At 43.8% G+C, this 25412-nt stretch overlaps 1 protein-coding gene across 2 annotated transcripts in view; it reads right to left on the reverse strand.

Moving 5' to 3' along the window:
- ING3 (inhibitor of growth family member 3) overlaps nucleotides 1-25412 on the reverse strand; it is a 200108-nt gene that overhangs the window by 116480 nt on the left and 58216 nt on the right. For both annotated transcript variants that reach the window (XM_086967020.1, XM_086967014.1), the window contains exon 5: nucleotides 20253-20349. In XM_086967020.1, the coding sequence (XP_086823146.1) occupies nucleotides 20253-20349 (97 nt within the window). The remainder of the gene's footprint in view (nucleotides 1-20252; nucleotides 20350-25412) is intronic.

Here is a 25412-nt window from a genome sequence, read left to right on the forward strand (position 1 = left end):
GACCCAGATGCTTCCACACAGGCACGGCTTAGCAGGATATCTGTCTTGCAGAAAGGAGCGGGCCTCAGTCCATTCAAAAGTAAATCCAAATATGTTCCCGTAACACCCAAAGACGCTATCGACGTCTTCCATGACTGTGTAGTAAATGACATCAAAAAACTATACAAGCAGACTAATACCAAATCAAAAAGGAAGGTTACATACATGAGAAAAGAATATGGAAAACTAATAAAGAAACTTGGAGAAAATCATGAAATAGTAATAAAAAAATCTGACAAGGGGGGCAACCTAGTGATTTGGCCCAAGCAGGATTATATTTTAGAGGCCAAACGACAACTTTCGGATCCCCTTTGTTACAAAATTTCCAGCCAGAAAGAATACCTCAATGCCAAGGGTGAGCTACAACAGATGTTGTCCCAATGGAAGAGAGAAGGTCTTATTTCTTCTGAGGAACATAAATTTATGAACACAGAGTTTCCTATAATGCCATCACTGTATTTGATTCCGAAGGTGCATAAAGAAGTCATACCAGTGCCCGGAAGGCCAATTGTATCTGCCATTAAAAGTATGGGCGAAAACGTTGGCCAGTATATGGACTTCTTTCTCCAGGACATTGTCAAAAATCTTGGCAGCTACGTCCGGGATACCAGTGATTTCTTAGTTAAGATTGCCAACATTGAATGGGAAGAAAATATGTGGTTGATCTCGTTGGACGTAGAATCGTTATACACGAGTATCAATCATGTACAGGGTTTGAATGCTATCAAGTATTTTTTAGATAAAAAACCCATGGCTTTTTAGGAGCATAATAAGGTCATATTGGGCCTAATTCACTGGTGCCTACACAATAACTTTTTCACGTTTGGCAAAGACATTTACAGACAACTGAGAGGGGTGGCGATGGGGGCCTGTTTCTCCCCCAGCTTTGCGTGTTTACACGTAGGCTGGTGGGAGGAGCAGGTCCTCACCGCGTTACACTCCACTACTATGAAAAATCATGTTGTCTGCTATTTGAGGTATATAGATGACATATTCATGGTGTGGAAAGGGTCCAAAAATGAGGCTTTGTTGTTTATAGATGACATGAACAATAACTCCATGAATTTAAAGTTCACTGCCAACATTAACCAAATCAGGATGCAATTTTTGGATGTAGAGATCTATGTGTCTAATTCTAAGCTCAACACCACACTCCATAGGAAGTCCACTGCTGGCAACATGACTCTGCATGCTGCCAGTATGCACCCCAAACATACCATCATGGGAATACCCTATGGAGAGATATTAAGACTTAAAAGAATCTGCAGTTCCCCTTCTTATTACAAGCAATGTTTAGACGAGTTGCTAGCGCGATTAAAAGATAGGGGTTAATCTGATAAGATTCTTAAGAAAGCAGTTGAGAAATCAGAATTTAGATCTAGAGAAAGCCTATTTCCTTCATCCCAGTCGCAGACAGAAATTAGCAATATTCCTGATATCCAAGAAGATGGCCCAAGGATGATCACTGCCTTCAGCAGTGAGGATAGAAAATGAAAGGCAATTTTGAAAAAGAATTGGCCCATAGTATTGAGTGACCATATCTTGAACACCAAGTTGCCGTCCAATCCTATTATCACCTTCAGACGGGCGAAAAGTATGGGGTCCGCTTTGGACAAAGCTGCCCCTGAATTGAAGTCCAGAACTTCTTGGTTAAAACCTTCTAGAGGTTTTTTCAAATGTTCCAGCTGCCGCGCATGCAGATTTGGCATCAATACCTTGCATTATTCTACTCCTTTTGATGCAGAGCCAAAAATGATTACATGCAATTTCAATTGTAAAACAGACTTTGCCGTGTATGTCCTGACGTGTACCTGTGGATTACGATATGTTGGTAGTACCAAGCTGCAGGTGCACGTCAGGATCTTACAACATTTACGCGCGATTTTGCACAGTGACCCATCCTATCCGGTGGCCTGTCACTTTAAAAGAGCACATAACAATGATTTATCTTGTTTAAAATACTTTGTGATCGGTGCCATACCACCCCTCAAAAGAGGAGGTGACAGGGAATCACTTTTAAGACAGCTGGAAACCAGGATGATACTAGAGCTCGACACACGTTGGCCCAACGGGTTGAACAATATTGATGAGATGCATCACTTTTTGTAATGTAATATATTGTTCTTCCGTCCAAAATGCCTTTATATTTCCTAAGACCCGTATTAACAATTTTCCTCCCTCCTAGTTAGGTTCCCTATTTCGAGGTTGAGGTCGGGTCTGTCAGCATCCATTGCTGTTTACTGCATATAATTTGATGTAACTCTTCCTTGTTGTATATAGTTGTATATAGATATTCATATATATATTTTTATATGTTTATATCCATATGCATCTCTATTTTCCTACATTGTTTTCTACTTTGATAAGATGAGGAATATCATAAGTATTGACATGAAATTGCCATATTTATTTGGGGTTTTATATTTCTCACTATATGTGTATATATATGCAATTTAATATCTATTTTGTATATATAGCATTATGAGTATATCACATGCCTAGGTGTATTTATTAGATTTTATAATACTACATTTTAACCTATTTATACTATTTATTATGAAGTGACGAATCATGCACATAAAATTGTGATAATCAGCTGTTTCCAGGGATCTGTGAAACTTATATGTGTTTTGATATTTTCCGTCCTTTGCTTAATGAATGGTATTGCACATAATCTCGTACGGCTCTCTCTCCCTCGCACTTTCTATGACTTTTGCACTTTATTTCACCTTCACATAGCACTTTATTAACTGCCCTGGTTATGTGATCAGACAAACCTTATGTACATTTTGATATGAGTGTTTCCTAGCCGTACAAGTTGTCTGTATTTATACAGGAAGACTGGGTCTCCACACTTTGATACTATATGGTGCAGGTTGGAGAAGTTTATTTACTGTTATAAATGTACATCTTAACATCTGGGATTTATCCAGTTATCAATCATGTTTGTCTGTTGTGCCGATATATATATATATATATATATAAACTGTGGCAGTATGTCTTCACTGTTTACTTGTCACACTACGTCACTGTGAAGGGGTGTTCACTTTTGAACTTTGCATTTAAAACAAGCATTTTGTCTTGAGTACATGTTGCAGCGTGATCAAGGGCATACCTTGGCAGAAACGCGTAGCTGCTTTCTGTGTACCGAAATAAATCGATATGCTGAAGTTTTGTGGTCCGTCTCCCTTCTGTTTGCTGGTGTGCTAAGCAGGCGCTGGAAACACCGAGAGATCCAGAGGAGTCACGTGGTACATATAATATATATATATATATATATATATATAAATAAAACATTGTTTGGTTTTTGTCATTTAGGGTTAAGAGGAGGGTAAGGGTGGTAAATTTTTTTCTTCACGTTTAGGGGTTGGTAAGGGCATAGGGTGGAACATGTTTTAGGATAGTAATGGTGTTTAAGGGTCGAGGGGTGAGAAAGGGTATTGGGTGGCATGGGTATTTTTAGGGTTTACGAGTGGGTAAGGAAATATGGTGGTAAGGTTACAAAAACTGGGGTGTTTGGGGGTTCTCCCCCATTAAGAAAATATGCAAATGTAAAATAATTACAAAATGGAGGGTCTCCCCAATAAAAAAAATATATTTTTTTTTTAAGTAGGGGCTTTACTTACCGTATATAAACTTACCTTGCGTGGTAAAGGCATGCGTGGTAAAAGTATGTGTGTGGTAAAGCCATGCGTATTAAAGGTATATTCGTGAATAAGGTATGCATGGTATAAGCTTTAAAGAATGCATGGTAAAGGCATGCATTGTTGCATACTTAATGTTCTTAATTTTCTACTGAGCAGCAACTGTTGAATGCAGCATTATAGTCTAAGTAGCACATTGAAGAACCATAGGCAGTTGCATTCTGTGCCATCAAGTTGATGGCCATGATGTCATCTACTGTCTCACATCCATTTTTCTTAAACCAGTTTGTCGTAAAGGTAGTATCTTGGATTGATCAAGTCAGTCCTCAAGCTACGATAAGGAGAACACATGCAAATATGTTTGCAGCGCTATTGTACTAAAATTCAGAAGGTCATTTAAACTCCCCCTTTTGTGGATCAGGTGTATAGTTGACCCCCTTCAAGATTCTGAGACAGTCCGCTTCTAATATTACTTTGGACAATGTGCATCAGTACCAATACTTATTTAAATAACTGATATGGGTATACCATTTGACCCGAGGGCACTGGTGGCTCTAGACTGTTGAAGCACACTTTTGATAATTTTTTCATGGATTACAAAAAGAAATTGGATGTTTCCGATTCCGTAACTGCTAAAGAGATTTTAGGTATCTACAATAAAAAGGTTGTTTTGTTTTTGACTATCGCAATAAAGAGCAGATAGGTTTTTGCGCCAATATCAATTGGGAAGCTTCTAGTTTCGTATTAAACTCCAGAAGTTCTTGGAATCGCAGGAGTAGCCCATTTCGTAATTTTTTACCATATTTTTACTTCTAATGATGCCATAAGAATATTATTTTGAATGTTCACGCACCATAAAAAGTCAATAGTTCAGTAAAATAAAGCTCAAAGGATCAAAAGGGAAACATGTTTACTATCCGTGCTTGCATAAGTTTTACACATTATGGGAAATGGTGAAGTGTGCAGAATCATGGCAACATCTTCAGCTTTTCTAACTTGTCTAGAACCAGAATAGTCATTGGTTTACAGACTTCAGTATGTTGCCATTTAATGACACTGTGTATACAGTTGAAAAGGTGTGGCGACAACTGGTGATTTTTCCAATCATGACGTCCTCTCACAAAAGGATTTTCTGGGAATGTTCAAGTTTATTTAATTATAATGTAAGCAGCATGAGATATTTTGTCGCTGCCACCCCTGAAGGTTATTGTGTCGTTAGACAAGATAGAACTTCCGGGCGAGGTGGTGGCTTAGCTATCATTCATAAAGATGCTTACCGGACAAAATTTGAGCACATTCCAACCCCTAACTGCGAAGCTATCGCGTTTGTTATCAATCTCACGCAGAAACAAGCGTTTAGAGGGACATTGGTCTACAGACCACCGGGCCCCCGGACAAAATTCTTAGCTGCGCTCGCAGAAATTACTGAATCTGTTATAGGATTCTTGGATTATACTATCCTTGGAGATTTTAACTTTCCATTGGAAGATATGGAAACCAAGGACACAGTCCAACTTATTGCAGACATGCAAGCAATAGGATTGCAACAGTTGGTGAGAGGTCCCACACATGAAGCGGGGCACACACTAGACGGTCTGTTCACAAATAATCCAGGTATTGACCTGATAGCAGTACTACCATTGGCATGGTCTGATCACCAAGCCATTATCTTCAGAATCCGAGCAGTACAATCTAACCCCCCCCAGACCAAAGCCCGGTCATCACTGGGAACACGAGCCTGGAAAACGGCCGATATTTTCCATCTCGCAAACCTTCTTAGGACCTCGGTCCCAGAAAGTTCTTATGATCCTGAAACCCTGTCCACCAGCTTTCAGGAATGGTTACTAAATGCAGCTAATCAAGTGGCACCTGAGAAATCTTACTGCCCAAATAGAGCTACACCATCGGCCCAGTGGTTCACAGAGGAGCTGCGCCTCCAGCGTCAATATTGTAGAAGTCTAGAAAGACGCTGGAGAAAGCATTATAGCCCCTCTGCTAAGCAAACTTATAAAGATGCTCTGGCAATTTATAAAAAAGCTATCATCACTCAAAAAAACACATTCTTTACTGGTCAAATTGAACAAGCCCAGAACTCAGCAAGGATGTTATTCCAGGTCGTGAATTCTCTCTCTACTCCTCCCACTGGCTCTGCAACTGAACCTTCTCAGGAATTCTGTAACTCGTTGGCCAACTTCTTCACCACCAAGGTCATGGATATTTATTCAATTTTCCCTCAGTTACCGGCGGAAGTCAGGACTGAACCATCCTCCCACTTGGCTGTGATCCATCCTTCTTTTTCGGGTTTCAAGCCAGTGACAGAAGATCAGGTCAGCATACTTGCTGCCAAGATCAAATCAGGCTCTCCGCTTGATCCATGCCCCCCTGATATAATGAATCAACTCCACAATACTATCTCTCAGCCGCTCACCACCATCTGTAATGCCATCTTTAAAACAGGCGTCTACCCGGACATCTGGAAGAAGGCCATTGTTAAACCTTTGCTCAAAAAGCCTTCTTTAGACCCCACTGTCACGGCCAATTACAGACCCATTGCTTGCCTGCCCTTTCCCGCCAAAATCGTAGAGGCCATCATGACCCAGCAGCTCTCAGAGTTCATTGAACAACATGAACTTCTGGATGATACACAGTTCGGTTTCCGGAGGGGACACGGAACCGAAACAGCGCTGATAAAGGCCTCCGATGAAATCAGATACATCTTGGATTCGGGAGGAGCAGCAGTGCTCATTCTGTTGGATCTCTCGGCGGCCTTTGACACGGTCGACCACACCATCTTGGTCGACCGTGTCACAGCCCTGGGGATTAACAATTTGGCCAAAGATCTTATAGCTTCTTTTTTAGCTAACCGCATATAGGCAGTTAAACTGGGCAATTATTATTCGTCGACTTCCAAACTGCCATGCGGGGTCCCCCAAGGATCGTCATTAAGCCCTGCGCTTTTTAACATTTATGTTGCAGATTTGGCAAGGGTCATAAAATCTCACGGGATGCGCCTAACTACCTACGCTGATGACACCCAACTTGTGTTGGCGGTGCATAAGAACGGCCCAGTGGTGGCAGCTAATTTTCAAGAGGGGATATTGGAGGTACAAGCTTGGATGCATAGCAATTGCCTAAAACTGAATGCGGAGAAAACGGAGGTTATGACCTTTGGTAACATCTCTCCTGAATGGTCCCTAATTTGGTGGCCTACTCAGATGGGTCCGCCTCCGGTCCCAGTTGCAAAAGTCAGGAATCTTGGAGTGATCTTTGATTAACATCTGTCCTTCAAACATCATGTAAATAAGGTTGTTTCAGGTGCCTTTTTCACGTTGAAAAAGATAAAAAAGCTGCTACCGTACTTGCCAGCATCAGCTGGAAAAACACTGATTACCACCTTGGTGTTTTCCAAGCTTGATTACGGAAATGCCCTCTTTTTTAACACGCACAAATATATTCTGAACAAGCTTCAATCCGTTCAAAATATGGCAGCCAGAGTCCTCCTCAACATTCCTAGGCGCCAGTCCACCTCGGCAGCTATACGCCATCTTCATTGGCTAAGAGTGGAGAGCAGGATTAAATTTAAGGCATTATGTATTGCCTATAAGGCCATACATCATACCGGCCCGAAATTTCTAAGAGAGGCATTTCAGCCATACACCCCTATAAGGAACCTAAGATCAGCAGCCAGTTGTCTACTAGCTGTTCCCCGAACAAGAACCGCCACCTGGGGAGACAGACGCTTCTTGGTAGCAACTCCTAGATTGTGGAACTCTCTACCCTCACATATCAAAACGGCTCCTACTCTCATCTGTTTTCGTAGGGCATTGAAGACTTGGCTCTTCAACCAATAGGTTTGTGCTTACCACTGTATCTTAAAGTATCATATTGCGCCTAGACACCCTTGGGTAGTAGCTGTGCATTAAAAATTCCATAAATAAATAAATAAATAAATAAATATTAGTAAGACACCACCCCCAGAATCTTTTATCCAAGCTTTTACGTGAATTTCCTATGTATTTACCACCAGGACATGGCCTGCAGCCACACGATATGGGCGGTGAACACATAGCATGGCCTGCGTTCATGCCTTGCATGCAAACTATTTCCAGGAAGTCTCCACTGAAGGAGGTGGGGGGGCTTTACAAATAACAGAACATACACCGCCACATATAGAAATGAAGAGCCGCAAGAACTGAAAGAATGTATAGAGAATATCCAAATAACAAGTCATAAGGAAGGCAAGGAAAGACAGACTTAAACGTTCTCATGTAGAATATTCCATAGCTTTACAGCAAAGCAAATTGGGTTTTGTTGCTTTTAGTGAATTTGGGGATTTTATTAATTATTCCGGATTTTTGCCTTGTGGATCAGGTGGATCCAGCTAAGGAGGTGGAGGGTCTGGGCGGGCAGGAGGAGTAGAGTAGAGGTCTGGAGGCCCCACGCTTTGACCTTTATTATTATGCAGCACAGAGGCTCCCGGCGGCCCGATGGTTTGCAGACGCAGAGGTATGGGAGACAAGGCTGCTTGCTGGAAGGGCGACCGTGCAGGAGCTGCGGAGGGCACTGTTGCGAGGGGCAGGAGCTGATACAAGACTGCCTTATGTGGTTAAACACACGGCGGGAGTTTGACAACGAGTCATAGAAAGGGTGCAATGGTCGGCCCCGTTCCACAGAGATCTGCCATTCTGGGACCTGGACCCTATAGTGGAATTAGAACATCAGATGTCCTTTAGGGAGTGGAAAATTGGGGGCAGCAAGGTTCTGGCTGACTTGTATCCCTCTGAGAGGTTCGTGACCTATGAGCAGGCAGTGGAGTCCTTTAGCCTAGGCAGCTGACAGTAATATGCTCAATTTGGCCACAGTGCCCGGAGATTCCACCGCTGTCCAATACGCTGCATATTATATTGTCCTGCGGCAGAGGACGTAGACTAATAACTCTGCTATATGCGGCTATGAAGCGGGACTCTGCGCCTCCGGTACCGCCAGCATGGGAGGCTTGGGAGGCAGACCTGGGAGTACCTCTGACTCAGAGTCAAAGGGCGCGGGTGGGGACCCTCACGCGGAGGGTCTCTTGTAATGCGAGATTTAAACTTATCCACTTCAATTTTCTGCACCGCACCTACCTTACTCCGAAGTCGATCAGTCGATTCTCGGGCAGCGGAAGAGACAACTGCCCTAGATGCAGCGCAGGGGGGGCAGGATTCTTGCACCTGGCATGGGAATGTCCGTTGGTGGGGAGCTTTTGGTCAGCAGTGGTGATCCGGGTGGGGATTACCACAGGACTCCGAATCGAGCACACGCCCATAACATTGTCTGCTGGCATTGGTCCCGAAGCCAAGGAAGCGGAAACTCTCCGATAAGTTCTTACAATTGAGGTTAGTGCTGGCCAGGCGCAGGGTTGCCAATACATGGATGGGGCAGCGGGCCCCAGAGGTCGATGCATGGCTTAGAGATGTGAGAGAATGGACGCTAGCAGAAGAAACGCATATGAAACACACCAGGAGGGATGAGAAATTGCAGGAGGATTTGTTGGCGTGGCGTGCTATGTGCATGACAGGGTTGGCAGCAGAGGGGACCTCGTCGCCCAGTGATTCGGAGGGGACAAGCAGGGACTTTTTCTCTGGGAATGACTCGGAGGGGGGAAGGGGAGAGGCCCAATGTGGGGTTCCTGGACTTGTACAGGGTGCTGTGCCTGACCTGATTACCTCACGTGTTCACGAGTAAGAAGCTGCTTCCACCGCTTAACTGCGTTGTCTTGTGTACTTTCAGTAGTTGTCAATCTCCGTAAATGTGCCATAATGTGTCCATCGATCTGTGTAAAAATGTTTTTGAATGATGCCATGTGGGGGGGGGGGGGGGGGGGCATATGTTGTATTTTACATCTCCAATTGAAAAATAAAAAGTTTATTAAAACATTTTTTTTTTAAAAAAACAAAGGAGAATGAGGGGTAAGCAATACAACAGAATTACACACAATGCAGATTATTTTGAAGGTAATTCTGGACTCCAAGCTTGCAGGTGCATGACTACCATGTGCAGGCCTACATTAGCCAAAGTACACATTTCCTACAAGTCGAAACCCTGTCCAACCTATAAACTTAGGAGTCCATCGCCCAACAAATTCCTTATAGGACAGTCCATGCAATAGTTTCTTGCAAGTTCTGGTGGGAAAATGTTTGCATTTCATCAGGAAAACAGAAAAATTATTTTTGGAGGCTGACTTTAGGCATCTGGTTAGCCAATATAGTATGATCATTGTATGCATGTCGAAAAGTGCACCACTGTACAAGGACACATTTCAAAATCATGAAGTTTTGAATTTAAACCCCTGCTTTGTTGGGGTTAGCAGTAGGACGTCAGTGAGGATGAAAAATGGCATGCATGCTTCAGTCCAGAATTTGCAGAGTGGGATGATTTTATACCTTTAGCAGTTTAGATACCATCTATTGGGGAGCCCTCCACAAAATCCCTTTTGAGATAAATATTGACCGAAGAGGGTGTTCCTGTGAGGGAGGTGCAGCACAGGCATGATTTTTTTGAAGTGGCACTTTTGGTAGATGTCTTTGCTGAAGTTCACCAGTGATAGATCTGCATCCAGAGTAACTCATTTTATAGCCTTCATAAAAAAAGCAGTGGCAGGCACAAAGACAGGGACCGATGGGATGAAGTGATTCAGCTGCAACTAAGCAGAAAGACCCTATAGAGGTAATTAGGTACAACCAGTTCTGAGGCCTCCAGTTAGGAACTGGAGTAAGGCAATACATATTCAGCACCGTACTTTTAAATACTTTTCACTGTGGAATCTTTTTTTATACAGGGTGTTGTGCCTCGTACACAAGGAATTAGGCAGCAGGCATGGGTGTAGTCTGCGTACTGCAGAGGCCAAAGACTGTTGTTGAGAACCACCAAGACTTTGAGACTGTAACCAGTACAGGTATTAGCACAAGTGAAAAAACACCAGGTTCCTGGACCAGGTCGGAGGCAATGTAATTGCAAGAGGTAACAGCTAAGGAGAAGCACCCCCTGCAGTTATGAGAGTGTACTCAAGCAGAAAATGGTAAACATACACAGGATTCCGAAACCTTTCATGAAACCCGTTGCATTATGAACTTTTGAGACCACACAAACTACACCAGAAGCTTTCAAACAGGAAGCTTCTGGTGTCAGGATGGCACAGATCTTAAAATTTAAAAAATCCTTCCATGCAAGCTACATGCAGCACCTGCTACTGCGTTCCTGGCTTTTTCCTCCAGTTGTGAAGTTTACCACAGATTAGTACCATAGGAGAGGGAGGATCTACCCGAGTGTCCCTCAGCAGTAGAAATGATCAGTTGCCTGCTGGAGGTATACTGTGCTATTAATTGAGAAACAAAACCTAGTTAAAAAATTTTTTTGTAAAACGGGGAAATCAAACCGTGCTTAGATTGAAAACAAAACAAAAGCTTTGTGTACAAATTTTTATATTTGATTTTTTTACGAATTTTCACAAGAAAGGAAGGTGCACTCCAAGTGAAGTCAGTCGGGAAACATAGGTTATCGAAAAATCTTCTCTTTATTTACGTACTTTGGTTAAAACCTGTACACTGCCAATGCGTTTCGTTCCCTAGTGCCACAGGAACTTCTTCGGGGTTTACACGTGGGGTCTCAGGACATGTATAACCTAAGTCCTAATCGATTTTCATCAGTGAGGGACGCCTCCAGTTTGGATCGTCTCGTATTTATAATCCAATAAAATCTCAAGTATAGTCCGCTCCTTCCAAACATTTAGTTAATGATTAAGTGGTGGTGCACAGAACTTAAAAGGTTAAGAACCACTGTAATAGCATATTCTGCAGAGCTTCCCAGCAGACTGTGTCCAATAAGCGAAGACGGTTTTCTTGCTATGGAAACAGTGAGCACTCATGATCATTACTTTGAATTGAGGTTTAGTGTGTTGGCAGACATCAAACCTGCCCACTGGCTGTAACCAGTCACGTTTTATCGAACAATTTCCATTTTTTGTTTTGTGGACACATTCCACAAGTCTTATGAGGTAACATTTTTACATACCCTAGGAATCAGAGCTTGTGTTTTGCAAGTGCTGCTCTTTATGGCATACTTTATTTGGGTGAAGAATTGGTGCAGAAATCTACCTGTAAAGAACAAGTTACTTACCTTCGGTAATGCCTTATCTGGTAGGGACATGACCTAGCCGCAGATTACTTACCTTTGAATTTACCTAGCGTCAGACTACATCCGGAAGATTTTTCTTCGAGCAATTCCCCTGACTGTCTGTAGGTGGCGTCAGTTGGCTCTGCATTGCGTTGTTGGCATCACCCACGCCGGAAGGGATGTCACCTATATATGCACCACCTCGGCATGCTGACGTCAGTTACTTTTCCCAGACTTTCCATATGAAAAATGCGGAGCCATGAAGGGTGCAGAGCCATGAAGTGTATAGATACTAGTGTGTTTGAAAACTAACGCCCAGAAATGGACCAGCCAGGACCCTAGAAACTTGCCCGCAGAGCCGGGAGGATGGGTTGGTCGGTAAGGAATTTGCGGTTAGATCATGTCTCTACCAGATATGGTGTTACCGAAGGAAAGTAACTTGTTCATTTGCCAGAGACATCTAGCCACAGATTCCTTACCTTTGAATAGTTACCCAGCAATACCATCCACGGATGAGTTACTTAAGAAAAATTTCAGACTAAGAAGTCCTGCAGGACTGAATGGGCAAAATGGCCGTTCCTGCAGACCGGACTATTCAGGCAGCAATGGTTGGAAAACAGGTGCAGGGATGCCCACGTTTCTGCCCCAACAGATATCCAGGACTGGGACTCCATGTGCTAACGCAGAGGTAGCAGCCTTTAGCTATGGTGGAATAAGCCCTTAAGTCTTCAGGAGGCTGCTTCTTTTCCAGAGCATAGCCAATTTTGATGTAGAGAACGACCCTTCATGAGATGGTCCGTTTCTGCACCACGACCTTTCATCGCACCAGCATACGCAATGAAGACTTGTTCGTCCACCCGTAACTCTTTTGTGCCATCAAGTTAGAACAGCAATGCTCTTTTTGGGTCCCGACAGCGGAGTCGTTCATCTTCCTTAGAGGGATGTGGAGGAGCATGGAAAGTGGGCAAGGTGACCAATTGTCCCACATGGAAAGGGTTTATCCCTTTCCGAAGGAAAGAGGCCCTGGTGTGATGCACAATGTTGTCAGGGAAGATTGTCAAGATGGGAGACTTGCATGATAAGGCCTGCATCTCACTCACTCACTCTCATGGCAGATGTAATTGTCACTAAAAAGGCAGTTTTGATGGTAAGCAGCCAGAGGGAACAATTACACAGAGGCCCAAAAGGAACACACGAGGAAGGGGAGAACCAAATTAAGGTCCCATTGAGCATAATGAAAGGGGCAGGTAAGAACATATGTACAAGGCGTTTCAGGAATCTATGCACAATGGTGTCCAGAGCAAAGCGCTGCTGGGCAAGGGTCACAATAAAAAGCAAATCATCAGAAAGGGAAGCAGAAATATACCCCCAACATTCAGAATACATTTTTGGAAGGCATGAAAATGATCTCCTCTTGGATGAAGAGCAATTTCCTGCAGTTAAACGCGGGGAAAACAGAAACTATGCTCTATAAGGATGCTATGACTAACTGGTCACCTAGTTGGCGACCAGAAGAACTAGGTACAGCTCCTACCCCAAAGACCATTGTTAAAAACCTAAAGGTCTTGGTAAATAGAGACCTCAACTTGGAAGATCATATAGCAACAACTAAAAAATCCTGCTTCTATGCGCTGAGCTTGCTCTGCAAGATTTTTCATTTTCTCCCAATCTACTCTCGGAAAACATTAATCCATGCTCTAGTCCTGAGCCGCTTGGATTATAGCAATGCCTTGCCGATTTCGGCTAAGGACCTTGATCTACAAAGTTTGCAGGTAGTGCAAAACACTGCTGCCGTCTGATGACTGGTGCTCCCAGGCTTACTCCATCTCTTCTTCTACTCTTCAACTTGCATTGGCTTCCTATTCGGAAAATAATTCATTTTAAAGTGTGCTGTTTAGTATTTAAGAGCCTTAATCAGATGGCTCCTATCTATCTGACCGAAAAGCTAACTAAACACATTCCATCTCACACACTGCGTTCGGAAGGAAAAGGCTTACTTGTGGTTCCTCGTATTAGACTATCCATACTAGGAGGCAAATCTTTCACTTCTATGGCTCCCACGTTATGGAACCAGCTGCCTTTTGATCTTCGCCTGAATACTAACTATCTGGGTTTTAGGAAAAAGCTCAAGACTCATCTTTTCTAGCTTTGTTCCCCTCTATGTTGAACCACCTCTGTCCTCAGCGCGGAGATGCCCCATGCGGGGTGATTCATACGCTTTATAAATGCTAAAATAAAAAATAATAAAAAGAGGGTCAATAGACTTTTCAGTACAATATATTACAAATTTCTTCCATCTGCAGGCATAAACCATTTTGCTGGAGAGATGCCTGGCTGCCAGAACAACATTACAAACTTCGGAAGGAAGCTCAAGAGCAATCTACTGCTGCCATTCAATCTCCATGCAAGAAGGCGTAGAGTTGATAGGTTTGTGCTGAGAACCCTTCCCTGCTGCTGTGAAAGAAGTTCCTCCCAAAGAGGTAGCCTGATCAAAGGGTCAATACTCATTTGTAGGAGCTCAGTATATCCGACTCTCCGTGCCCAGTCCGGAGCCTCAAGGATGACTTGGACCCTGTGGTTCCAGATCTTCTTGAGAACTCAGGGCAGGAGTGGTATTGGCGGAAAGGCGTACAGGAGACCGGAGCTCCACTCAAGACAAAAAATGTCTCAGAGCAAGAGCCACGTTGAAAACTTCAGTGCACAAAACTGCTTACATTGCGCGTACTCTAAGGAGGCAAACAGATCCAACCAAGGCTCTCCCCACTGTTAAAAGTAACCTTGCGCCAGCACATGATGGAGATGCCACTCGTGATCCGCTAGGCATCAACAGCTGAGTTTGTCTGCCCTGGCGTTCAGGGGACTGGCCAGGTGTTGAACCACCAGGGACATGCCCTGCTGTTCCAGCGATGTCCAGACACACAGGGCCTCTTGACAGAGGGTCCATGACCCCAGTCCACCCTGTTTGTTGCAGTTGTGTTATTCATGTTACTTGGACCAGCTTTCTCTTGATTGATTTTTGGCATTGAAAGCCTTTCTTCCTTCAATCACTCGGAGCTCCAGCATGTTGATATGGAGTCCAGATTCCACCAGAGACCAGAATCCTCGGATCTCCACCTCTCCCAGATAACTTCCCCATCCCAGGAGTGATGCTTCTGTCACTAATGTGAGATCTGGTTGGGGAAGGGAGAGGGTTCTGCCTCTGGCCCAATCACGATTCGTCAGACACCCTGCAGGGCTCGTGCATTCCCTCTGAGATTTGGACCATGTCAGAGAAATTCCACGGATGCTGTGCTCATTGGAACTTCAGGTGCCACTGCAGAGCCGGCATATACCATCTGGCATGTGGTACTAGCAGGATGCACAAGGCCATGAGGCTCAACGGTTTCAGAGTCATTCTTACCCGAAATCAGGATAGAGTCTGAAACTTCACTATCATAGCCTGAATATCCGCCCAGAAGGATAGGCTCGAAAGTACACTGTGTCTAGAACAGCTCTAATGAAAAGGAGGATCTGAGAGGGAGTCAGGTGTGACTTAGGCACGTTGATAGTGAACCCCAGCGGATGCAGAAGTTTCACTGTAGTCTGGAGGTGGGAGATAGCCGCATGGGGAGAGCTTGCCTTCAAAAGCCAGTCGTCAAGATAAGGGAAGAGTGGTACCCCTAACCTGCGTAGAGGAGTTACAACCATCGTTGTGAACATTCAAGGGGTGCTGGCAATGTCAAAGCGGTGCACGGTGAACTGAAAATGTGTGTGGCCTACTGTAAACCGTAGGTAGCACTAATAGGTAGGTAAGACGGGAATGTGAAAATAGGCGTCCTACAAGTCCACTGCTACCATCCAGTCTCCCGGGTCCAGGGCAGACTGGACCTTAGCTAATGTGAGCATCTTGAATTTCTCCTTTTTGAGGAAGTAGTTGAGAGTTCGTAGGCCTAAGGTAGGATGAAGGCCCATGTCCTTTTTCAGGTTCAGAAAGTAGTGGGAATAGCAACCACAGCCTACTCTGGCCCTGGAATCCTCTATTGCTCCCTTAGCCAAGAGAGCAATGACTTCCACCTGGAGCAATAGTAAATGAACCTTCATCAGCCGGTCGTGGCTTGGAGGGAGTAGCCACTCCGAGCAAAAGGCAGACTGGGGACAAAGGGCAGATGAGAGGAACAAGGATTTGGCCGTAGCCCGGGATTCCTTAAAGCGCTCCAGCGCCGTGTATGCCTTGGGTGCCATTTTAAGTAAGGCATGTTCATGAGTGAGGCCTGGAAATCCCCTGAAAAGCCAGATGTTCTCAGCCAGGCATGGTGTCTAACAGCCACCGTTGTGGGAATCGGTAGTGACCAAACCACATCAAATATAGAACTTTGCATCTCTACCGTCTGATACTGCTTGAAAGAGAATGGCCCGGGCCTCCTCCAGGTGGCAGCACTTATGCAGTTTTCCCCACAAAGAGGGGGAATAACGGCCCAAATAAGCATGCAGAGTTCAATGCAAGGCTGGCGGAAGAAAATATTTTGTTGCCCCAACTGTCCAGCCTCTTGGATTCCCTGTCCTGGGGAGCGGCAGCAAACGCAGCATGCAATGTGGAAAGCTGGAACACCAAATCTCTGGGGTGGGATGAGTAGTGAGAACGTTTGGGTCGCCTGGGGAAGGGCTGTGGCGGCGGGAGATTGTCCTTTTCATAGGAACCCCTGTGCGGGGCTTGGACCACGTTCCCAGAAGGACGTCCATGTAAGCTTTGATGAATGGGAGAAAGGGTTCCGTAGAGGAAGTTCCCGGCTGTAGCACTTCTGTCAAGATGTTAGTCTTGACCTCCTCTGAAGGCAGCTGAACGTCAAGGACCTCAGAAACCCTGCTTACCACCATTGCATAAGATGCACCCTACTCCGTAGCCACGGTAGGAGGAGAAAGCATTCAAGTATATATGAGGATGTATCCAGACCACTGGCTTCACCCAATTCCTCATACCAGTCCATGTCTTGTTTGTACTGCTGGTATTCTAAAGTGTCCAGTAATCCCTACCATTCTTCTCTAAAGCATGGCCGGTCTGAATAAGGCTCAAGGAACAACTAAAGACCGGTGCCAGCTCTGGTTGGCAGAGATCAGAATAGGACTGGTGCCAGCCGTGCCAGAAGCAGTGGCATCTGGACCAGCATTGGGAAGGCTGCAGTGGCATTACCAGCGCCAGTTCAGATCCAGGGGGGGTTGGCGGTGGGGAATTGGGGCATCAGCACTGGGGCCGGAGTCGCAGCGGAATCGGATGGAGGGGTCATCCCGCTCAAAAATCTGGCACAGGGCTTCATAAAATTCTTTAATTTAAGCAGGGGTCACTCCAGCAACAGGAAAAACAGACGCAGAACAGAACCAGGCACAGGTTCCGGAGAACAAGGCCTTGAATGCCGATGTTTCTTCACCATGTTGTCCGACAGGCAAGAGGGAGGAGGGGAAGTGGGAGTTGAAGCATTCTTTGCCTTGTAGTGCCTCTTACCAGAGTGTCCAGAGGACCGTGAGTGGGTTGAAGAGGACATGGGATTCCTGGAGCTGTTCTAGGACCATCGTCTCGACTGGGATCGAGATCTCGGAGCAGTCTGTCATAGCATCGCCTGCCAGGCCGCAAGCAGCTTTAGGGACCACTCCCTCAAAACTTTTAGAGCCAAAGCCAGCAGTCTGAGCATGAGTTGGAGCCAGGGTTGCGCTCAAACCTCCACAGGCAAACCAAATGCGGTTCAGTCACTGACATGGAGTGGTGACAAGCACCGCACTGCTTGAATCCTTAAGTCTTCCAAGAAGACACGACTTCCTGCACACCAAAAGGGGTCGACAAAAAGTAAAGAAAATCCTGTTAAAAAGTGACAGAGGGGCGCTCTCGTCACGGTTCAGCGCTTCACTGGCACAGAAAGAAAAGAACAGAGACAGCGTGCCAAGATGGCACCTATATAGGTGACACGGATGTCACTTCTGGCGCGGAGCAGACCAACTACATCTACTTGCACGTAGGGGTATTGCTCAAAGAAAAATCTTCTGGATCCAGACAGACGCCTACAAAACTCAAAGGTAAGGAATCTGCAGCTAGATGGCTCGATCAGATGAATAAAATATGTAACTAAACCTGAAAGGATTCAAATATATAACAAGCTGGTGCATAACCCAGGTTCGGAACTTGTGGTTTGCAGGGCTATAAAAAGGTACTCTGCAACAACAACAACTCAAACTAACTGAGCTATCCTATTAGGAGTTTAACATGTCTAGCACTTGTCTAGCCCAGGCTGTGCTAGACAGAAATCTCATTAGAAAAACTGCAAGACAAGCTGGATTTGGAAGTTTAAGAGAAACATATATTGACGTACAGAGTGTGAATACAGGCTGCTGCAAAGGACAGGTCAATTTACCACAGGTATGGCGTAACAACATTGTGTGAATCAAATGTGGTACTTTAAGAGGAACAGGTCAGTGGAGTAGCTTGCTGACATGTTGAGTGCAGGTGCCTGGGAATTCAGTGGGATAGAAAGCAGAGGGCAGGTTGACACAAAGTCGCATGGACTGTATATGCAGTTAAAGTGGCTCTAAGGTCAGTGGAAGATATTTAAAGGGATGTTGAGAACACAAAGGTTGGTGTTAAAGTCTTAGTGTTCAAAGTGAGTGTCTGAAGGCTAGCAGAGGTGCCCTAAGGCTATCGGAGGGGCAGCTAAGAGGTTCAGCGGTAAGGATGAGGTGCCATTCAGGGCTGGGTGATGTGCTCTTTCTGCAAACATAGGAGGTTTCAGAGGTTTTGGTGACTGCCAGGCTTGTGGTGACTGTCTGTGATGTACAGCTGAAAGTCTGAAGTAAAGTTTCTTGTGCCGAGGTAAGAATAAATCAGACCTCAAGTTAGAGGTCTGGGGAGTACTCTATAATCAAGTGGTGGACGTATGGTAGTTTAACGATTTCTGTGTAAAGATGGAGGTTATGCTAGAGTTATTGGGGGATGAGGAGGCGGACAGATTTTAACCACCAGCAAGGTGAGTCTGTCAGGTCAGCTGAGCATATTTTAACAATGGAAGATGGTCTTTGAGGACAAGCTTATTCCACTCATCACTTGTGTGGATTTCTCAGTGCAGCAACCTAAGTGAGATCGATATGCCCAGACGTGGGTCCAATGCTCACCATCCCATGAGAAACAAGTTTTACCTCACTGACAAAGCTCAAACAGGCCAACCGGTTTGAGGTTGCTAGCTTTTAGAAAGAACCTGGTTTGGCAGATAGCCTGCCCTGTTCCAACTGGAGCAGGAACAAGGTAGATTTGTATGTAGCTGATCTGTCTGGAGTGGCATACTATGTGAAAACTGATGGACTGGATTGCAGCCCAGATTGCCATTGGCTTCGACTATCTGCATGTAATACACACATCACATTTGTGTTTTCCTTGACGCAGTGGATTAGGTCATTTGATTACCATGCAGTCTAATGCAGATGATAACCCTTGTTTAGAGTCCCATCTGCTGAACGATCTTGTTGCCATCAAGCACTCAATTTATGAAAAAATGCCAATAAGCAAAAACTCCTCCTAAAATAAGAAGGAAGGCTGGCTAAATTCTTATTTCCAAAGCAACTGGATCGCAGTCCTCTACAGTGCCCAGGAGTAAATCCCTGGGTTTGTACCTAGAAGAAGATCACTCTTTTAATTAGCAAATACGCATAAGTCCTCTAGCCTACTACTATATGCTACACCTTCTGAATAAGATCCTTCCAGATTTGTTTATGCCGGATATGTTGCAAATTGATGGCAGCTTGCTTTTGGTTACACATTGGCTGTTGGATCTCAAGTGTTATTGTATACAGGTTAAAGATTGTTTTTATTTTCCCAGCTCTTTTTGCTTGGGCACTTTGTCTTGCTGCAGCTACCTATGGCTCATTCTGAGGGCTGATCGTTGGCATTTTAGGAGCCTAAATTATGGAACAAACTCACTCCCATTTTTACTGCAAGTGCCTTCTGATCACCCACACTTCGGAAAGGCTGTTAAATCTTCGTTGTTCTGTTGAACGTTTTTAGGATTCTCAATCTTTGACCCTGCCCCCCCACCTCTCAAAGAGGGGCCGGGCCTTTGGCCAAGTTTTATGCTTAACACCACTCCTCCTTGAGACCACCAAGCTTGACATTTGGCTAAGCCCAACCGTCTTCTCGTACAGTGCCTGGCCTTTGGCTAAGCCCGGTCATCAGCACCACTTGCTTTAGAACCCACAGCTGTTAGCAGAACAGAACTGAAAGAAAAATCATAAAACAGGGGACACTGTACACCAACGTCGACCTCACCAATTTCTCCATCCACGTAATACTCCACTTTCTATGTAATAACACATTTTATATAATCTAGAATGCATATCAACACATATTTTCAGAATTTGATGTGTATTATAACTGTTCAATATACTTAAAACACAATGTGCACTTACGCCTTTCCAATACTTCAGTAATTCCTGCATTATCTGCTTCCAGCTCCATTTTGAATTTTGCCAATTCCTGATCCAACTTTCTTAAATGACGATCAACCTGTATTAATATTTTATAAAGGTTAATCAGTTTGAAAAATGAAAGAAATTAGCATAAACTTTGCTTTTCTCACCACCATTAAGTGAATAAAGAAAGTGCAAGACATGCACTGGCAAAAAATACATTTGAATAATGCTTATTAGATGTATGAATTGAACCCAATTCTGTGAACATACTTCTGAAGACATATTGAGCAGGTTAACTGTCAAAAATAGAAGAGAAAATGAAAGTAGATATTCTTCTCTTAGTTTACAAAAAAAGGAGTAATGCTGGAGATCGGATCATGGAGGTAGCAGAAGGACATGTAAGGAAACATTTAGATACGTTTGGAGTTAATCTCATGCACCTGTAATGCTAAATTCGGATTAAAAAAGACAGTCGAAAGCTTTGGTCTCCTCAGTGCAAGTACTCGGTCTTCAGATGCCCGAGAAGGCTGAAGTCAGAAAATACATCTCAAAATGGCATAGGTTATGGCATTTTTGATTGCAGGTCAAACTCACGGAGGCATTATAACCAATGGCCTTTTTAAAAATATATATATTTCCAGTGCACAAGATGCTTTTCCAGAGGGCAACTACTGGATGATGAAAACTTTTGAATTTAGAATATTTTCATGCAGCATGAATTGCCAGTTAGGGAGAAGAGCCAAGATGAGCATGGCAAGTGGTCAAAGAGTAGACGTTCATCCCCAAGCTCCCTACCAATGGCTGATTTCTATCTTTATATTATACACTGGCTAGCAAGGATACCAAGCGGCAACACTTATCTGAATGGCCAAAAAAATAAAAAAGTTATAAAGTGTAAACAGAAGATTTGGCGTGAGTAACAGTTTGTTCATGGACATAAAATTCTTCTAACGTCTGATGGAAAGGGCTGCCTAACAGGTGAGCTCAGTGTATAAGTGCGTGCTATTGACTGCTACTGTCCAAGGGCAGTAAAATCAATAGAGCTTATATGGCTGACTGCTGTAATCACCGAGATATTAAGACACCTGCAACACTTCTCACCAGCCCTCTATCCCCACCGTCCTCTTTGGCTCAGGGAATACGAAGATACACATAGATGGCACCGGAGGCCGCCAAGCTCCAAAAGAGTGCCTGAAAATAGATCCTATCTGCTGCAACGAAAGTGGTAATTCCTAAATACTCTCTGCATGCGGACCCTTCCCATCATCCTCCGAATGATTTATTTACTTTGCTAGGTCTTAACGTACCTTAGGGGCTCTTTCTGTGCCGGGTCACGGGGGAAGTACCAGGGGTTCTCTACCCACCACGGATCATCTTTAGCAGCTCCTGCACAGACTGAAAACACAATGGGAGGATGTTGCAAAGTCATCCTGTGCCCTGGGCACCCCCATACTTGTGGTAACTGACTGACTGACTGATCCTGGGCTCTGCCTAACCAGACCCAGGCACAGTGCTATCCTGAAAACACTTAGTGTACCCTAGTGTATGTAGGTGTTTTCACTGTATTCTAAGGGTTAGGGTACCCCTGTGATTGGCATGACCTACCCCTAAGGGCATTAGTACATAATAGGGCAGGGGTATTGAAACTACATATCAGTCCCTAGTATATAATAGGGCATGGCAGTTTAGAGGCCAGGAGACCTTTCTGCTCTTGCATGTGTGCACTGCTGAAGCCAGAGGTCAGTTTAAAAGTTGCTCTGTGCTACAGGACTGCTTTAAAAAAAAAAGTAATTTTTGCCCAAACTCTACTTTTGTGTTTGGGGCACTTACAAATGGTTAACCTACAATGTTTGGGAATATTAGGTACCACCAGGGTATACCCTATTTGTCCGTGGGGTGGGGGGGGGGGGGGGGGGGGGAGTGGTTGTTAGGTATCTATAAGGTGGACCCTTATAAAAATGAGTTTTATATGCCCTGGGTAAAGTGAAATTGCACATTTCACTCCCCACATTGTGATAAAGCTCTGCCCAAATTAGACCTTGGTGGTATGAGCACTGTGGAGGGAGGATCTACAATATATTTACATATTCAGAACCCCTAAAGTGTCCCCTAGGTGTTTCTGGGGTGGGGGTACTGTAGATATATGTAGAGTGCTTATAAAATATGTTTTTATAAGCCCTGGTGCGGGAAAAATGGCCCAAGTCACTTTTCCCCTTGCAAATCCCATGCCACAGGTTAACTTTAGAAAAGGTTATTAGTTAACTGTAGAAAGAAAAGCCATGAAACTAGGATTAAAGGACTCAGTAGAATGGTAATAAATCCAACAATATGGTATTGTGGAATGTATTGTAAAATGTAGACAAGTTATAAGACTTTTTTTTGTCTGCAAGGCAAAATTCAACCATGTACTGCTCTGATCTGATTGGTTAGAGATAAGCGGGTGAGCCTGGCTGCTTTGAAGAGGTGATAAATGACCCCTAGGGTTAGGAAGCTTCTCGGGGGGGGGCGGGGGGTATAGGAATGCTAGAGCAGGGGGAGGAGTCGTAAACCAAGGACTTCAAGATAAGGGGAGGATCCCAGTGTTATTTAGAACCTTACCCTGTTCTCCTCCAGCCAGATGCTAGGATTAGATAAAGGAATGAGCAGATGCAAGGGGGATATTCTATGGAGTTTAGCCATCCTAGGGGTGTGTTTAGCTAGCTCTTCTCTCCCTGTTGAAAATTCTGACATATTGAATTTTGGAAGAATAGTGGTTTCTGGGTTGGCATTTTGCCACACTCTGCAGGAAGTGGTGAGACCTTTGGCTTTGGCTAACTGCCTGGAGAAGACGGAATCAAGAATTTGAAAAAGGAAAAAGATACCCAAAAACGCTCTACTGGAAAAAAAAAAGTAGACTTCATGGCACGAAAGATGGAATCCCTAGAAAGAGGAATATGCAAATTGAAAGACCGGAATACAAGTGGTAAGTTAGGGATTTTCGATCTTCCCGAAAACACACACAGCAATTCTTAAATCGTGTGTAGCTTGAGTCCTGGCTCCCGAAAGTGTTAGAAATCTGATTTGTCAAATACTTTGAAATCAAGAGAGCTCATAGAATTCCACTGAAATATTCAGGCCTAACTTTAAGATGTTACCAGACAGAACAGATTCTTGACCGAATGACGAAGATTAAAGCCATTGACAGGAAAGGTAATAAAATCGGGATTTCCAAAGACTATGCGAAACCCACGGTGAACCACAGGAAAGTTTTCCTAGCCCTATGTTTGGAGATCCCTGAACATCCTGGTCTCATTTGTTGGCTCGGCACACAAGGTCAGGACTACAAGCTATATTGACCCTTGGGACCTAAAGACCTTGTGAAAGATTTGATGGACTATTGAATGTCCCATTAATGTCACTCGGCTAGCATATTTACACTGATGTTTTCTTTCTCTTCAAGATATGAACCCCTCCTCGCCTAGATTCCGTTTTTTCTCAGACACTCGCTTTACTCAGAGTGTATTTATTTAATGATTTGTTTTTGACCAGGGTGTTTTGTAGACATTCTACAAAGGTCCCTGCATTATAGAGAGTATGCTTTACATGTTTAATACATTTCTGCTACGGTGTTTCCCTATTCACTAGTCTGCAGTCTGGTTTGTCTTTATTAAAAAACGCTTTTTCTATAGAAACTTTGGTCCCAACTATAACTAACTACTGGAGTCTGCAGTAGGTAATGTATATATATAGGTCTGTCCCACCTTCCTTCAGACAAACTTCAACACTAAGCAGGATAGCAAATTTCAAATTGTATTTAACAGTGTTGCAGCACATAATGCATTTCGGCTGTCTCCCCAGCCTTTTTCAAACGGACTATACACCATTACAGTAACCAATAAATACGTGCAACGTGTTAAGGTGTTAAGTATAATCGGGGAAGAAATACTTCATCACCCAGCTGTCGATTTTTCAAATTTTATACACATAAATGTGCCAAAAGCGGTTTCAATAAATATATTCAATAGATGCATGCATACCAAAACATTTATAACAATTATATTGCACAGAAATCATTAGAGATTATCCTAAAGTTCAACAATTCTTTTTGAAATTTATTTTTTTGAATACTTTATTTCTGCAGACATCTTTCATGATAGTGGGTCTCTTGCGCTCGGTCACATGCAATAGGTCATTTCGTACTCATTTCGTTGGGAGTTTAAAAAATACAATTAGAGTGCCTAGTGCTTCATAACTAGTGGGAATATGTTTTTATATTTCAATTGTCATTCTTGGAATTTTACACATGAAATTCTAATCACAACCAGATTTTCACATGGATTAAAAACTCCTCAAATCGTGTTACTGCCTTTCTCATGTTGAAACCACTGTGCGTCCCACTAGGCTATCCGGGTTCAAGATCTATACCTCCATTAAATAATATCTGAAACATTCAATCCTGTAACTCATTAAATACGGTTGCTTCCTTCCACCTTAAACTGTACTGTTGGGAAATGAGAGGAGGCTGCCTTCCACATACCTCCATTACAAATGTACATTAAGTTCTTCCTCAGTATTTAATCCTGTGGGTATCTTACTGTTCATATTTAACATGTACCTCGACTCAAGTCTTCTTAGTTGCTGTACCCTATTTCCACCTCTGATGTTCGGGGGCACTAAGTCAATCACAAAATACGTCACCTAAGACACAGCTCCATCATGGACTTCCTTAAAATGACGGGCTACAGGGTAGCTTTGATCACTGTTCTTAGTTGCCCTAATGTGTTGTGATATTCTCGGATGTACTTTTAAAATAGTACTACCAATATACATTTTTGGGCAAGTACATTGAAGAACATAGGCCAAAACCTCGCTCTTCCAATGTAAGGCTGTTCTGGTCTTATAGCTTCTGTTAGACAATGGGGACCCAACTTCTTTTGGGTTGACCCCAAACTTGCAAGCCTTGCATCTAAGACAGCGTTTGAAACCCGGGGTCCCCGTTAACCAGTTTTCTGGGGTCTGTACTTCAGGGCTGCTGACTACCAGCTCTTGTCGCATTGATTTAGCCCAACGAAAAGTCATGAATGGTCATGTTGGTACTGTGTATCCTATTATAGGATCACTTTTAATAATATGTCAAATATGTGGAGAATATTCAAATTTTTAATAAAATTCTCTTTG

The sequence above is a fragment of the Lissotriton vulgaris genome, chromosome 1_1 (genome assembly GCF_964263255.1).
Source record: "Lissotriton vulgaris chromosome 1_1, aLisVul1.2, whole genome shotgun sequence".
Taxonomy (NCBI): domain Eukaryota; kingdom Metazoa; phylum Chordata; class Amphibia; order Caudata; family Salamandridae; genus Lissotriton; species Lissotriton vulgaris.